We start from the raw sequence: 17,406 nt of genomic DNA, 5'->3' as shown, positions 1-17,406 counted from the left end.
GTATAAAATGATACTAAATATTTTTTCAAGTGTCCAATTCCAAATATTATCAAATTATTATCTCACGGCACCCCAGGACTGCCGCCACGGCACCCCAGGGTGCCCCGTCACCCACATTGAAAACCCCTGCACTATAGGATGCCAGGTCAAGATAACATGCTATCTAATTACATATTCGCCTTTGCATGAGCCTGCAAGGTCGTCAAGGCTAGGGATAAGTGCTACATTAAGTGCTACGGGCTAAGGTGGAGTCTGAAGAGGTGAGTCTTCAGGTTACGGTGGAAGCTAGGGAGTGAGTCTGCAGTTCTAACTGCAATGGGGAGTTCATTCCACAGTTTGGGGGCCAGGAGGGAGAAGAGTCTGGGACGAGTGGAGCGTTGTTCTGGGTGTTTTAGATAAAGTTCAGTGAGCGAGCGTCCCTGTGTTAGCTGATCTGACTGAGCGGGAGGGGTTGGTTTCAAATTATTGAAGGACAACTTTGTTTTTTTTACAACAAGGGTTCATATTTTAGATTGTAATTAGAGAAAATAAAAGTGAGTGTTCAAATGTTTTCATTTACTGCTTTCTATTGGCTAAATATGTCTTTTTAGACACAATAAGCCGTCAATTTCTTTGTTACTATTTACACCAGCCGGGCCCCCATAAGTCACATCTTCATGAAAGATTGTGGTGCATCTTGGGAATGGGTTTATTGTGTCTAAAAAACACACATTAAGCCGCAAATCAAAATCGTTAAAATCACAAAAATGATAGAAGGTAAATTGGTGGACACCAAGTTTTTCCCTGTTTTTTTTCTTTTTTTTTTCTTGTTTTGAGAGACTGGGAGGTGGGAAGCAACCTTTTCTTCACTATTCACTCAATCTAAGATACTGTGTCTGTCAATGAACACGATCAAACATCCTCGCAGCTCTGTTCAGAGCAGCACTCTATATCTCTTTCTCATGCACTCTCAGTCTGACAATATTCAATAAAAAGCGCAACAGTAGTTGCGCAATAGTCCCGCCCCAGACCGGAAACGGATCCGACCGGATACGGAAGTGACCGACCGGAAGTGATTCCGGTTGGTCACTTCCGGTTAGGCATTTTCTGCAATAAAACAGCGATTTTACTTTTTAATGTTTTATAGTGATTAAAGCATATTAATCTCTCAGGATTATCGGGACCGGCAGAGAGGAGGAACATAGGGATTTTAACGGGACTATCGGGAGGGGCGGTAAATGAGTTAAGGTTGTAAAGTAGTAAACACTAGGTGAGTGCAAGGTGCTCACAAAGTCAAACTAATAAGACTGTAGAAAAAAAGAAGAAGTTCTTGAGCTTTACTTCAGGCACACTCACCACACCGAGCCAAGGATGTGGTTAAAATATCTTTTCAGCAGTCTGTCAATGCTTTTAAGAGAGGACTAAAGACTTCTCCTTTTTAAATAGAACATTCAGTTAGGTATTCAACTTTTATGCCCTGGGTTCTCTTTGTCCCCTTGCTTTTTTTAAAGTTTTTGTTAAAGCCCTCCATTTTTAGATAGTTTTATGCAAATGTTTTTTTATTCTGTAGAACTTTGAGGTTTGTTTCAAATGCAAAGTGCAATATAAATAAAATGTGTAATTATTATCTTCATATCTTTAACGGCTCAGGGAAAAACGTTATTACATCCGTGCTTTTGTTATGGTCCGTAGAGAGAAGGGTTAGTTTTAAATAAGAACGCGATCTGGAGATTATCTGAGATGAAGCCATTTTCCTGCAGATCAACGGTTGATTTCACTTGCTGATTCCGTTTTCTCCCGATGGATTATGGGGATTTTAGTTTTTGCTTCAGTGCCGGGTGCCGTGGAGCCGCGGCAACAGTTTAATATAAGAAACGTTATATCCTGATTTTAGTCGACGGTCGGATTTGAAATCCCGATTTTACACCCTGTGCGTTAAAGAACATATACAAGCACAACATCGAGCATGTTGCATATACGTATCATCTTGTACCACACTTGGCACATAAATGAGTCCTGCTACAGAACTTAATTTAAGGGAAGTGAAATCGATGTATTCATGCTATGTTACGCTTGTCGGCAGTTTTCGAGCACAACAAAAATCAACAGGTCATCATTACCATAGTAACGCATTCACCACACACTAGTCAGTAGGATAAGTAGGTGGACAAAACATACCAGCGCCTTTTATTGAATATTGACAGACTGAGAGAGCATGAGAAAGAGATATAGAGTGGGGCTTTGAACAGAGCTGCAAGGACGTTTGATCGTGTTCATTGACAGACATACAGTATCTTAGATTGAGTGAAACGTGAAGAAAAGGTTGCTTCCCACCTCCCAGTCCCTCAAAACAAGAAAAATACCAAATAAAAAACAGGGAAAAACTGAAAAACCTGCAGGGTTAACACATTTTTGGACACTGCTCCTACACATTTTGCCCTCAAATCACGCAAATCGTTATATAACAGTATATCTACACTCATCTCATCAACATGGTTCTGTCCCATACAGCTCCACCATCAGGCTGATTTTTTTTAAACACATTTTTGGATACTGCTCCAACACATTTTGCCCGAAAATCACGCTGCAACCTGACGGTCGCTTATCTCCCAATTAGGGAGTCTTACTGGTTTTAATTCTACTGGATCTCTTCTCAACTAGTCCCTCCCTAACGTTTTAGTCTTTGTAAGTGAAAAAGGGCAGTCGACGAACAGCTACATGAACACTGACTAGATAGAGCTCAAGTGGTTTAATAGCAGTGTTGTCTCACCTCCTTGGCTCCTTTCCTTCCCTTCACGGAGCAGATGGAGAGGCAGAGGCGGGCGGCACAGGGGATGTCTGGAATGTACATGTCGTAGTTCAGCCACTCGTTCCACCTGTCAGCAACAGGACAACACAAAACACTATTTAAAAATGAATTTGGTTCCATTTCTACACTCAAGAATTAAGGCAGGAACACACTGTACCGATATGGAAGTGAACAGGGACTCAAGGTATTTCACACTATACGAGAGTCTTTCTTGAAATCGGCTGTCATAATATCGTTGTGGTTTTCACAACACGATTGATCGCCGAGAAGGGATCACACACTGCAAGGCTGCATTCACACTAAAGAGTGATATACCCTTTCCTTGTCCTAGGGGAATGAGGGGGGGGAGTGGAATCCAATTCATTCCCTATGGAAGTCACATGGTTTCATGCCTCTTCCAAGCCTCTTGGCTTAAAGCGACGACGCCCTACCCCGAGAGGCTTGCTAGAGGCATGAAAGAATTGGATTCCACTCTCTCCCCTTCATTCCCCTAGGACAGGGAAAGGGTATATCACTCTTTAGTGTGAATGCAGCCCAAGACATTTCACAGTACTTTTAGATGAGCTGTATCCGAGCTTCTGGCCAATGAGAGGGGGTGTTGGTGTGGAATCGACATTAGCAGCATGAAGCCCAGGGATTGGTCTGGAGGGAGGGAGGGATGTTTTGTTGTGTATGTGTGTGTGTGTGTGTGCTGCTGTGAGTTTGTGTGAAACTCAGCGAATAAAGTTGAAACGATAAACTGGAGATTACATCTCTGCCAAATGTCAACCAGTTAATCCTTCCTTTTCCCTTGGACCATGTGTTATTGTGTTGAGCACTTTCTTTGGAGCCACGCCGTTATCGTCTCCACTGTTTGTTTTGGTTTATATGCACAACACATGGACCCAAGGAAAGGAGGAGCGGCTGCCGGGCTGAGTGTTCTCTCACTTGTTGAAACTGATGCTTCTCGCATTGCTTCTCTCTACTCGCTCACGGAGCGCTGGAATCGTGCAAAGCCCGATCTTGCGTCAGATCGGGGTTTTTGTCGGCGACAGCATAATCGGAGGAAACATCTTGCAGCGTGTACCTTGCAGTGTCTATGTGGAACCCACTCAAAGAACACAGAGGGTTCCTGGACCCAACTTTGAGAGCCACTGTCCTAATTTGTTTTTCCTTTTGCTTTTTAATTACACATTGGTATGGAGACTATCGACCTTGCGAGTGTAAGGAATCGCTATGGTACGTAAAGGAGGAGGCTGGGCTCGACGGCAACATACCTGGGGTTGGAGCAAGGCACGCGCTGAGTGTTGACGTTGTCACACAGCTGCTCCCCACCGTGATAGATCCCCGTCCTGACGTAGATCTGAAACCAGCCACAAAGGACAAAGAACATTCAACAGTTCAACTTATGACTTGTGCACTTGGGCATTCACGAATAGTGATTTTTAGTATTCGAATTATTCGACCTCAAAGTATACGAATAGTCGAATATTCGACAAGACTGGCCAAACTTTCAAATATTAAGTAAGCAAGAAGCGAACATTGTGAAAATAGCCGATCTACATGCTCACAACGCCTCGCGCTGCGAGGCGTTGTGAGCATGTAGATCTGCTATTTTCAGTTTTCACAATACCTATCTGTGGAACCGAGTCACATTAAATGTAATACATATAATTCCAAGTGCTTGTCAGGGTGGGGGTCCCCAGTTCAAATATGTTTATTTTGGGGGTCACGGCCTAAAAAGGTTTGAGAACCCCTGGATTAACAAAAGCATTAACAAATTCATCCACCAGGGGCATTGACAACTCATTCTTATGACTTAATCCTATCTAGCCAAGCTCTATAAACTATATATTTTTTAAAGAGAAACCAAAAAGAAAAAGAGAATATTCGACTTCGGTGAACAACGTCGAATAGTGACTAATATTTGGTGAATGCCCAAGGGCCGAGTTGTTTGATCAATTCCGATTCCCCATGGAAAAACACCATGTTTTTTGTTTTGTTCTTTGAAAGACATTTTCAGAATAATACTAAGAGAGGAACATTGGTTTATGAGTGACATCTGTATGAGCCATCTGTTTTCCTAAGTTAAACCAGAAGACAAGACGTTGATTCCCTCGGTGTGAAATTCCAAGGGAACAAAAGATTCATTGTAGAAATTCAACCGTATTGATGTTTTTCTGATAATTACGTTCAGTGCTGTGCAATTGAAACCCAGTCAGTGTCACTAGGTTCACTTCTCAAATCCAAGTCCCATATAGCAGTGATTCTCAAACATTTTCATGTCAAGGACCCCGAAAATTGATGGGTATTTTGCAACGGCCCCACATCACAACAGAAACGAGATTTCTGTTGCTCCCTTTTTCACTCGCAGTTATGGAAATAGTTATTATTGCAAATAAACAGATATTTTCACAATCACTCTTGGGTTTAAAATCCTCCAGCAGACTTTGTATTGAACTGTACTTTCCTGTGCTTTTTTTTTTAAAGCAGCTAATAAAGTATACAATCAATTCAAGTATGAAGTAAGGATGTGGCCCTTGTGTGAGCTAGGGCATTCACGAGTGATTTTTAGTATTCTAATTATTCAACCTCAAAGTATTCAAATAGTCGAATATCCGACAGGACTGGCCAAACTGTCAAATATTAAGTAAGCAAGAGGCGAAAACTGTGAAAATAGCCGCATTAAATGTAATACCTACAATTTCAAGTGCTTGTCAGGGTTCTTATGACTTCCTATCTAGCCAAGCTTTATAAACCATGAAGACATATATTTTTAAAGACAAAACAATAAAAAAAATAAGCAAATATTCGATTTCGGTGAACAACATCGAATAGTGACTTTTTTACTCTTATCTACCTTACTTCTCTGTAACTTTGTAAATAACTGTATACTGCTGTGCTACAACTGGACAACTGAATTTCCCCCTTGGGATAATAAAGGTATCTATCTATCTATCTATCTATATTCGAATATTTTAATATTTGGTGAATGCCCTAGTGTGAGCTGCACCTTGTCGATGTCTCTGATGTTGACGTTGACGTAGGTGGCACACAGTATGCGGATCCTGAGCGTTCCGTTGATGGTCCACAGTGACTTGGTGGCCGTCTCGCCGTTCATGTAGGGCGTGGCGGTGGAGATGCGGCGGGCGTAGGACGGCATGGTGAAGGTGTCCATGGGCAGCTGGGAGTACAGGCTGTCCTTGGCCATGAGCATCAGGTTGGGCATCCGGCCCAGCATGATGCAGCTACGCACGTACTGTTGGGGGAAGAAAAAAACACATTAGGGCAAGATTTCAAGCAAGCAGGGGTGTTGTTGGCTGGATTATTCATGAAGCTTTCCCAGAAGAGAAAGATCCCATGATTGGCCGCTAGTTGTGCTGTTTTCCCCCCGCGAGGTACCAAAAATATTTTTTCTCCACTGGACCCCATTAATTTTCCTCTTTGATTTTCTAACCTTAATAAACATTGTCATAAATACTTTATGGTTCCTATCGCTAGTGAAAAACTGCCTTTCAATTACCATGATATGCGTTTTATGCAAATATGGTCCCATTTATGTTAAAATTGATGATAAAGTTGCGGGGGGCGTGGCCAACTAAACTGATACCAGCCGGCTGTGTTCTTCTTCATGTGCTGTATTTCGGGAGGCTCCGACCACATTCTCCCATGTATCCCTGACCGTTGGCAGCCAATAGCATTCCTTATGATTCCTGGGGTACCATTCAAACAATGATGGCGACACCCATACAAGGGACAAAAAAGCGCCATTTTAGCGGCATAGAAACCAATGGCTTCGCACCGTCCATATTTTTTTTACAGTCTATGCAAGCAAGCAAAGAATGCCAAGCAAACCTCCAGATGCCTGAGCGCTTTGTTGTTTTAGGAAATCTTTGACTCCCAAGGCTTTTTCTTATTGTAAAAGACTGTAACTGAATTTTCCCTGCAGAAACAATAAAAAAAAAAAGGTCTGGTTTGGGGTTGAAGATGGCCTAGTTATTAAGGCGCATACCACACAAATGGGCACTAATGCGTGACAGCAAGTCACAGGTTCGATTCCCGAGCCCAAAGGCCTTTGTCTCTCCCTGTCTCTCTCGTTCTCTCTCTCCCCTGTTTCCTGTCACGCCACTGCACTATTCAATAAAAAGCAAAAAAGCCCCCCAAAATATCTTCAAAAAAATAAAAGGTTTCTATTCCATTAACTGATTTCATTTTCAAGTTTATTGTGAAATTGACTGTTGGGGAGTTTTACAGTTGCATGTCCCATTATCTTTATCACTGAGGTGATGGCATTGGATGCGAGCAGAACTATAACTGCATTTTGTGTTAACACAGTGATATACGCTGTATGTCGCAGGCTTGTATCAGCACATTTTCACTGGGGGGGGATGCTGCGTTAAAATTCAATCTTGCGTCATAAATGTCAGGCTGTCTTCTGCGATGACGTTTGAGTGGATGTTAAGGCAGACGATCTCTCTCTGGAGATTGGATTAAGGCAGGAGATCTCTCTCTGGAGACTGGATTACATTACCTTTAGAGATGGACCGATTGCAAAATTCTTGGCCAATACCGATCCACCGGTTTTATTAAGGTTTGACCTGCCAAAACCGATTTTTCCGATACCGATTTCTTTAGCTAAGAACTAGAAAATAGGGTTGCTCCAATACCCTTTTTTCAGGCCAAGTAGGCCTACAAGACATACTTCAATTTGAGTACCAATAAGCTAGATGCCAAATCAATGCCAAATCAATGCCAAATCAATCACAATAGTACAATATCCAAAATCACAGACAATATCCAGTCTAATATGACTTCTGGAATAGGCAGGTGACGCATGCTTTTTTGTTTTTTCCCCTTCTTTTTGGAGACGACATTGACACAGGATTATGGAATATATCCTTACATTGCAAAGGTAATCAGCACCATCTGTATTCTGTAGGCTGCCACTAAGTAGACTGGCTGCAACTTGCTAATGTTTACTTTAGTCACAGGACTAGAGCATCATGCTGTGCAGTGCCATAGACACAATTGGCATAAAACCGGTATTTATGTCAGTGACCTGCCGGTCACCGATTCAGCCGGTTTGATATCATACCTGCCGATTTTTTATATTGGCCGATTCCGATGTCCATTCCTACCTTGTACTGACTCAGGGGGTACTTCTCCAGCAGGTACTCGTCACAGCCGCACACCTTGAGGATGTACTTCCCCTGGTACTCCTGCACGCACATCTTGAGCTGCTCGTGGGACAGCAGCATGCTGCGCGTCTTCTTCCTGATGGCCTCGGCGATCACCTGCTCCGGCACGCAGTCGTGGTTGATCTTCAGCGTGTACTTCTGTTTGTCGTTGCTGGGCGACACGATCACCCAGATCACCACGATGATTTGTCCTGCGGAGAGAAGGAGCGAGAGGGACCGGTATGGATGTCAAATTGTCAAATATATATAGTCTCTGTCGGGTGAAAACCTCATATGGCCGGAAACTGTTACTTTTCTTGGATTCTAATTCAAAAAGCAAACCTCGGTTCGAAGTGAAGCGGTGAATTTTCATTCTATGTGTTCTAGAGCTATGAAATCTGTGTTCTAGATCTATACATTCTACGTTCTAGATCTATACTTTCTATGTGCTTCAGTCTACGTTTTTATGAATTCTGAATGAATGAATGATTTTATCTGGAGGGCCAAATTGTCATGTGAAGCTTGACCAATCCTCAATCCTGGACGCACGATACACACAAAGCCACTCCTTAGAAGCGGCTTTCACCGCTTCAAAAAATAGCAATTCAGCAAGCTCGAAATTTGAAGTCAGATAAGAATAGAGATAGGCAGTTTCTGCCCGACTGCAACGATCCTACTAATAAACAACCAAATATATATATATACATATACCCGACATCACTGATTCTAAACAACAATGATTCTCTGTGACCTCATGCACACCGGCTCCAAATTTGCCATGTGGCAGGTGGCTGCGGCAGTCAGTTTTTTCCCGATCGAACCCAGTTCGATTTGTGCAAGTGGTAAAAACTCATCACTCCTTTTTGGATCCGCAGCACGGATTCCGCACAGCCTTGAACACCAAATCCAATGCGTTTTAGTCATGCAGCAAATGGAAAAAACGTAATGGTTGAACATCGCGCCTGTGTGAAAAAGCCCTTTAGAGGGGGGAGAGAGCCTATACTAGCTCTCCCACGCAATAATCTGGCCAATGCTGTACTGAAACTTGATCGATAATGTCAACATAACCCCAGCAACGCCGGGCAAGCTGATAATGTGGCACCATGCAGTGCATTTTCCCTTGTAAATAACACTTCTCATGATCTAAACCAGCAAGCTGAAAAGTGATGTACATTATATTCTTTTTGCTTTTGCTTTGTAAAACATATGCGAAACAAAACCAAACATGCTTTACTGCGTAAAATTACACTGGGTGTATGTTAATTATCCAAACTATTTTTGGGGAGTGCTGTACAACTGCCATGAGGCTAAAATATGTGTTCACCAGTGTGCCGTTCTTGTTGCAGAATCATTTCCTTATGTGTTATCTTAGTCCTGACCCATTTATTTTTATGAATGTGTATCTTCCTTGCTTCTGTAGAACTAAACATGTACACATACACAAATAAATCCTTTTGGGGAACAAGATGACAGGCCTGTACGCGGCCTTCCCCACAAGTGGTAAGAGCTGGTGAAAGAGCATCCTGTGAAACTAATGTTGCCACATAATGGTGGAGCTGGCAGGCCAAGGTCAAGACCTAGAAGTTCCCCTTCGGGACATCCCCGGAACCATCGAAAGCTTGTAGATCTGCTTTTTCTTTTTTAGGTGAGCAATCTTTGAATATATGAATTGCTTTCCTTTAAAGCAAACATTTCTAACTCAAATCTTTGCTTCTGGGAGTCCCTGTAACAATGTATTTTGAGATGTGGGTCCGCGGCCAAATACATATCATTTTGGGTGGTCGTCGACATGAAAAGGTTTGAGAATCACTGTAATAGCAATGATTTTTCAGGAAACTGTTAGGATTTAAAGACTTTTTTTTTTGCATCGTCCTCAGGTCATAATGGGTTTAGAACAGGGGTATCAGGTCCTCAGAGTTACTACAGGGGGTCCTCCAAATCTTTGTGTGATAGAAACCTTTTTCTCCTTTTTTATATTAACCACTTGAATCCTAGCGTCCATATTCTGAGAACTTTAGCCGAAAATAGCCGACCTACAAGCTCACAACGCCTCGCAGCGCAACGTTTGGCGTAGAGGGGAAAAATAGCAGACCAAGTACATAGCGAAATGTCAAGTTAAGTATTGACGGTTCAAGTGGTTAAATATCTGATAAGACAAAATGACAAGAATCCAAAATACAATGATTGTGCTGTCAAACAATGAAACTATATGAAATGTATGAAAAGGTTGTGGGGGGGTCCCTGGTTCATCTCTCTCTCTCAACTAAGGGGTCCTTGGCCTGAAAACGTTGAAGAACCCTGGTTTAGAACAGTGGTTCTCAACCTGTGGGTCGGGACCCCCCAAATTATTTTGGGGGGTCCCCAGATGATTAACTTAATGTGCAACATTGTTTTCTCACTCAACAGTAAACAAACCAGCATAAAGTTTAAGTGTATAGAGGGTATCTGCACATTTCTAAAGTGACAATTTAAGGACTTTTTAATACCTCTAAAACAACAAATTAAACATTGGACAAATTGTCAAACATTAGAGGCAGAAATTGTGAAAATAGCAGATCTACATGCTCACAACGCCTCGCAGCGCGAGGCGTTGTGAGCATGTAGATCTGCTATTTTCACAATAGAACAGTGTTATCTTAGTGCTTGTCAGGGTTGGGGGTCCCCAGTTAAAATATGATTATTTGTGGGGTCACGGCCTGAAAAGGTTGAGAACCACTGGTTTAAAAGGCCGTCGTTGCTCCTCACCCTTGTCCAGCTTGTTGAAGATGTGCTTGGGCAGCTCGACTCCAGACTCCACGTTGGGGGGGTAGACGTACAGGGCTCTGCTGATGGGTCCGTTGGTGTCGCGCAGGTCCACGGCGTCCTTGCAGACGTTCAGGATGTTCCTCCGGAAGTCCTGCACCTCGGAGTCTTTCACCAGGTCAAACTCGCATATGGGCATCCCGATGGCGAAGCCTGTGGGACAGGACAGGAGAGAGCAGCACTAGATGCATTAATCTCATTAGTAGTGAGTCGATAACAATTCAAGCATGCACTTTCATTACCATCTGGATGTGAATGGCAGCATGTCAAGGCATAATGGACTACAATCCCTATCACACGATCACAATAGGGCATTCACCGAATATTCGAATATCAAAGTCACTATTCGACGTTGTTCACTGAAGTCGAATATTCGCGCTTTTTTTTCTCTCTCTTTAAAAAATATGTAATTTATAAAGCTTGGCTAGATAGGAAGTCATAAAAATGATTTGTCAATGGTTCTCAAACCTTTTTAGGCCGTGACCCCCAAAATAAACATATATTAACTGGGGACCCCCACCCTGACAAGCACTTGGAATTGTAGGCATTACATTTAATGTGACTCGGTTCCGCAGATATATATTGTGAAAATAGCAGATCTACTGTTAGATCGGCTGTTTTCACAATGTTCGCCTCTTGCTTACTTGAGTTTGGCCAGTCCTGTCGAATATTCCGACTATTCGAATACTTTGAGGTCGAATAATTCGAATACTAAAAATCACTATTTGTGAATGCCATATATCACAATATCATTGCTGTCGGGCAGAAACCTTGATATTTTCAAAGGATATTGATATTTTTCATAAGATAATGCCCTGCTTGATTGCTTGCTACTGGGAGCTGATGGTAGGTGAGGCGCTCCACCTCAGCAGTCCATCTCCCAGGGATCTAGCGCATTGCAACCATCATCGCCAATGGCAGTTGCATTGGTGCGGTTGACCTTAAAACGGTTTTGTGGCAAGGAGTTGCGACTTGTTGCATTGGTGCGGTTTGCAATTACCCCTTCGTCAAGTGCATAAAGGCCAAACAGCACGAATGCACCTCCTTGCAACGTATAACTACTTGCAACCATTATCCCCAATGGCAGTTGCAAGGAGTTGCATTGGTGCGACATAGCCTTAAAACGAGGCGCTACTTTTGCGTGACACTGTAGTATGATCAAGTAGGTCGTTAATCAATGAAAAACAACATTTTCGGTTAATCGCCTCCCGGCGGACCAGGCGAGGCGAGCGGCCGTCGTCGTACCGATCTCTCTGTTGAGGATCTTCTCCTCGCGGTTGCCCACGGGCTCGATGACCTTGAGGAAGGCCTGGAAGAGCCGCAGGTCGCACAGCCGCCGCGTCTCGTCGTAGAACTCCTCGCGCTCCGCCTCCTGCGTGACGCTGACGAAGATGTAGGAGGTCTCCTCCTGGAGCAGGTGGTGCAGCGGGTACTTGCGCGCCTCCTTGAACAGCTCGTGCTTGACGGTGATCAGCGTGGCCTCCCGGAGGCACTCCAGCGTCAGGATCATACCATTGGGCAGCAGGCAGTCCACCTGGATGGACGTAGGGATGGGACCATATGAAGGCTTCATGTCACCATTATTGCGATTTAAGACACCATCGCGATAATCGAAATATTCACGGGTTGCATTTGTAGTTCTAAACCGGGCATATTGAGGACCAACACAGGTGTTCAATTTGTCTGATTGGCATAGAACCAATGTTCTACGTTAATCAAAACATCTGTGTTGGTCCTCAATATGGCTGGTGTAGGACTACAAATGCAACCCGTGAATTCCCAACATCCGTTATCCTGGGGCGGAAAAGATCGGCAATTTTTTTGGCAACGAGATATGGTTGAGTGAAAAAAAAGACAAGTACGTTATTTCTAGATCCGTTTGACCAATAGACTAGTTTGCAAATCCCGCCCCATTCTGCCCTGTTACTATGATGGGACATTTTCCCTGGGCAGATTGTTTTTATAGTGGCAGTGAATGGGATTTTTTTATGTTTTCATAGCCTCATTACAGCTATATAAAGTACCAAAGGAAAAACATCTAGGTGATATTAATAAAAAGGGAAGACAAAGGTACAGTAGTTACATTGCAAAACAGGGGGTTTCCCCGAAAATATATGTTTTAATGTGTTTAATCCCAGTGGGACAGAATCACTATTGCAGATTCTTTTATAGTGGAAGTGGATGGGATTTTTTTTTGTTCATAGCCTCATTACAGCTATATAAAGTACCCAAAAAAACACATCTACGTGATATTAATAAAAAGGGAAGAAAAGGGTACAGTAATTACATAGCAAAACAGTAGTTTCCCCCCGAAAATATATGTTTTAATTAGTTTAATCCTCTGGATCAGAGAGAGAATAGAAATAGCAATAGAAAGCGCATTGAATCTTGGGTAGGAAGAGGAGAACTATAATCTGTTCTCCTCACATACACGTAATTCTGCCCATTTAAAATATATGTACCCAATCGTAACTAGTTAGACCATTGATAAGGTCCATGTGAACTAGTTTGTTGAAGCTTATTCATTATGATGAGCGAGATCGCCCCCTACTGCCGCGGCCGTACCAGGCGATTGCCGTGCTCCGCACTGCGGACAGTTTTTGAAAGGCTGAAGCAACATTCTCCACTGCACAAACTCCACCCCCGATAGCAAAAAGTGAATGTTTTTTCTGGTTGGCCAGTCAGGGAGTCTCAGGGACCAATCAGAAGGCTGACAAAAGGTCTATTAGGGTGCCCTCACACCAAAATACCTATGAGAGTAGAATCCACGTTCTGCCAATGCATTTCAATGAGAGTGGAGCGGTTTCATGCCAGTAGAGGATTTCTGCAAAAACCGCTCCACTCTCATTGAAATGCATTGGCAGAACGCGGATTTCCACTCTCATAGGTATTTTGGTGTGATGGCACCCTTATAGAGGGTTTAACACTCGCATGACTGAGCCTGATTTTGAGATTTTTAGGTGGTTTGGGTTTGCTCAGGAAACTGAGAAATGTTCCCTTTCATGACTTTTCCTGAACATACAAGCCAAGTCTTGTTTTTTTTTGGAGCGGTGAAAGCGCTCCCAATCGACAGGTATGTCTGTGGCTGGCTGGCTATGTGGCTGGCTGGCTATGTGGCTGGCTGGCTGGCTGGCTGGCTGGGTATGTCCGTAGCATGGCAATACCTTGAGTGGCCACACAAGTTAAAGGAGGGGCGCTGTTGTGCAGGCACACACACACACACACACACACACACACACACACACACACACACACACACACACACACACACACACACACACACACACACACACACACACACACACACACACACACACACACACACACACACACACACAGATTCACCGCTCCACTTCGAACCGAGGTTTGATTTTTTTTCTACCATTTGAGATGTTTTGTAAATATGAAATACATTTGTTTGAGTGTTTCCTGAGCAATCTAATTTCATTTCTAAATCTAAAAAAAATTACCTGTTCAGCCATGCGTGTGTTAAGTGGTACCAGATATGCAGCTCGGCAAACAAAAGGTGAATTGATCTCAGTACATGACAGAGGATTATTTCACGATAAATGTAAATCTCCACGATGCGATTATTGTGAGTGTTTTTTTATCACGATAAACGATAATAACGAGTATCGTCCCATCCCTACCTGGATGTTGGTATAGGCGATATGGAGAAAAAATATAAATCCTATCGCAATTCTTTTTCAAGCAGTATCACGATCCACGATCTCATCATCACAAGTCTTTTTCATGTTGGTTTTTATGGTTATTTTGCCAAGTTATTTAACAGTACAACCACCTACAAGGTTACAAAAACTAGAAGAAAAAAGCACTATTTATCACCATATCGCCTAGGGATGGGACAATATGAAAATGTCATGTCACGATTATTGCGATAATCAAAATATCCCCAACATCTATTATCCTGGGGCGGAATATTTGGCACAAAATAACAGAGCTACATGCTAGACACGTTGTGAGCTTGTAGATCGGTTATTTTTTGGCAAAGAGATTTGGTAGAGAGTGAAAAAAGACTATCAAGTATGTTGGTCCGTTTGACCAATTATAAAGGGTTTAAATGGTACCAGCTATGCAGCTCGGCAAATAAAAAGTTAACTGATCCCACGATATGATTATTGTGCCTAATATATTATTATCTATTTATTATATATTATTATATTATATTATTAATATATTATTATTATTATTATCCCTATCACCCAGTGTTGTTTTTGACAGCAAATTTTGTCAGTCTTTTGAATAAAATGTCTTTTAGTTTTAGTCTAATTTTAGTCGACTTTAATATCATAAGATTTTAGTTGACTAAATCTACAGTATTTCTGCAGGCCTTGATGCCATGGTAATGGCTGATTTTACACGTGGTTGCGTGCTGAAAATAGCCGATCTGCAAGCTGCAATCTGCAACACCTGAGAGCAACCAAACATAAAATGACTCTCTTCTCCACTAGTCCCTCCCTAACGTTTTAGTCTAGTTTTTTATTTTGTTGACGAAATTGTCAATATATTTAGTCTTAGTTTTAGTCATCACAGTGTAGTTTTTATTTCGTTTTCGTCAAAAAACACAGTCGACAAACATTTTTCGTCATAGTTTTAGTCAACAAAATCAACACTGCTATCACCTAATATCACCCAGCGACCCCTACCTGTATGCTGGGGGGCATCAAGTGCATCCCCCATAGCTCCCCTGAGGACGGCCTGGGAGGCATGGTGGTGCTGCTGGCGGTGCCGCTAGTCTGGTGCCTTCAGCACAACGCCTGGTAATTAGGTTGAGTAATGTCTATCCACTGGGGGAGAGAAGAGAGAGAGAGAGTATTATTACAGCCAGTGACCTGATTATAATCGTGCAAGATGTTTATGGTAAAACAATATAGAGTCAGTGGAGGCAGATTTGCACGATGACAGCAGAAAGACTATACGTACAATGTAACCCAATATCATCATCATCAGGATGGGTCATACGCATTAACTTGGTTACTTACTTTATAGAGAGACATTAATGGATATACCCTTGGCCGTGGGTTAGGGTGTCCGAAAGTGACTGCAAGATTGCTGCTATTTGTTCCAAAAGCTTTGTAACCTGTATATAACATGTATATAACGAAATGTGACACGGCTGTTTTACACAATGCTGTACCCCTTCCAACCGTGTATAATGTTACCCTTGTTCAGTTGTTTTTATTATTATGTTGACACTTGCTTTGGCAATGCAAACTATGTTGCGCATTGTCTCATGCCAATAAAGCTCCTTTGAATCGAGATTGGGTTTGTTGTAAATTACATTAGATTGCATTAATATTAGACACACCCCACCCCTTATAACATAAGCAAACACAAAACATAAGACGTATTTTGTGAGAGTCATCATAAGTGGTGACAACAACACAAAACATGACAAGCCAATTTTAAAATGTCATTGCCAACGTTGGCAATGATCCAAATGCATAATATAAAAGGAAGGGATGTCAGTCAGTCACCACGTTCATTCTAAAGTTAGCCAACGCTAAACAAAATGTCATCATAAAAATTATCAATATTAAAAAAACATCTAAATATAAACACTCTCCGATTTGGCAAGTGCGTCGCAAAAACTATATTTCAATTTGTGTCCAAAGTAAGCAGCATAATATGCGTCAGTTGGGTGTAAACTATCGGTACAGATGTGGAATGAAAACGGATACGAAACAATGTAAACAAACCAGCTAACACAGCTTATAGCATCAGCAGCTACTATACTATCACGGTGCTGTCCCATTCCCTATCCTTGCTATGGAATATATGGGACAAGGAACATGCTAGTTGTTTCCAAGTTCAACTGTGCAGCAACAACCTTACATGTTGTATAGCACCCTGCCTCGCAGTAAAACAATGTCAAAAAGCTTGCAAATAAAAGATGTATGATAACACCTCGGCTCGCATATACACGTTTCACAAGGCCAAACAAATAATAAACACTAAAAACCAGCCAAAATGTGAATGTACGCCTGTAAACCTAGGCTAACCAAGTTAGCAGTTAGCAGCTAGCCGGGTTAGCCTCCAAGCTAGCTAGCTAGCTCCCCAATAAGTTACAATACATTCATAGGGGCACTGTTTCTCACACTTTGACATTTCAAGGCCTCTTTTTAACTCTGACAGTGTGACAAATGGAACCAAATTTTTGGTTCCATTTGTCACACTGTCAGAGTTACAGACTTGCACTGGGTCAATTATACCCCATTTGAGATCCATTAGCATTTAGCATTAGCATTAGCCAGAGGAGGAGGAGGTACCCTACCCGTCCCGTCCTAGACCTCTGGACCGCCGGGCGTCGCCGGGCTCTCGTCCATCCACACGGCTAGGCGGGGGGACCACCACCGGCCCGGGGCGGGCAGTTGCAGGGCAGGGGACCACCTCCTCCCCACGGACCACCACCACAGGCCCCTGGGCTGGGCTGTCAGTCAGTCCCTGGCTGGTCCTCTCTCCTCTAACTAACGGTAGCTGTTGATGATGCTGTCAGTGTAGCGCTGAGGGTTGTAGAGGAGCTGCTGTTCCGTCGTCATGTTGTTGTCGTCCATCATCATCATCACAATCACCATCGTGCCATTCCTTCCATTCCCCCCCAGCAGCACCATAAACACTACAGTCACAGGCACACTACAG

General features: G+C 42.7%; 1 protein-coding gene across 2 annotated transcripts in view; it reads right to left on the bottom strand.

The window, feature by feature from the left end:
* LOC308284569 (phosphatidylinositol 4,5-bisphosphate 3-kinase catalytic subunit alpha isoform) overlaps positions 1-17,179 on the bottom strand; it is a 47,229-nt gene extending 30,050 nt beyond the window's left edge. The window contains exons 1-8 of one of the 2 annotated variants that reach the window (XM_080725228.1): positions 17,042-17,179; positions 15,414-15,554; positions 11,992-12,280; positions 10,690-10,899; positions 7,906-8,156; positions 5,781-6,026; positions 4,045-4,130; positions 2,750-2,855 (exon numbers count right to left, since the gene is read on the bottom strand). In XM_080725228.1, coding sequence (XP_080581354.1) covers positions 2,750-2,855; positions 4,045-4,130; positions 5,781-6,026; positions 7,906-8,156; positions 10,690-10,899; positions 11,992-12,280; positions 15,414-15,476 — 1,251 coding nt within the window. In that variant the 5' untranslated portion in view covers positions 15,477-15,554; positions 17,042-17,179. Of the gene's footprint in view, positions 1-2,749; positions 2,856-4,044; positions 4,131-5,780; positions 6,027-7,905; positions 8,157-10,689; positions 10,900-11,991; positions 12,281-15,413; positions 15,555-16,466; positions 16,600-17,041 lie in introns of those variants that run through there. The other variant, XM_080725229.1, reaches the window with a different exon arrangement.
* Between the last annotated feature and the right edge of the window lie 227 nt (positions 17,180-17,406).

The sequence above is a fragment of the Nannobrachium achirus genome (genome assembly GCF_963921795.1).
Source record: "Nannobrachium achirus genome assembly, chromosome: 5".
NCBI lineage: Eukaryota > Metazoa > Chordata > Actinopteri > Myctophiformes > Myctophidae > Nannobrachium > Nannobrachium achirus.
The sequence above is the reverse complement of the archived record's forward strand: the minus strand, read 5'-3'. Positions and strand labels throughout refer to the sequence as shown.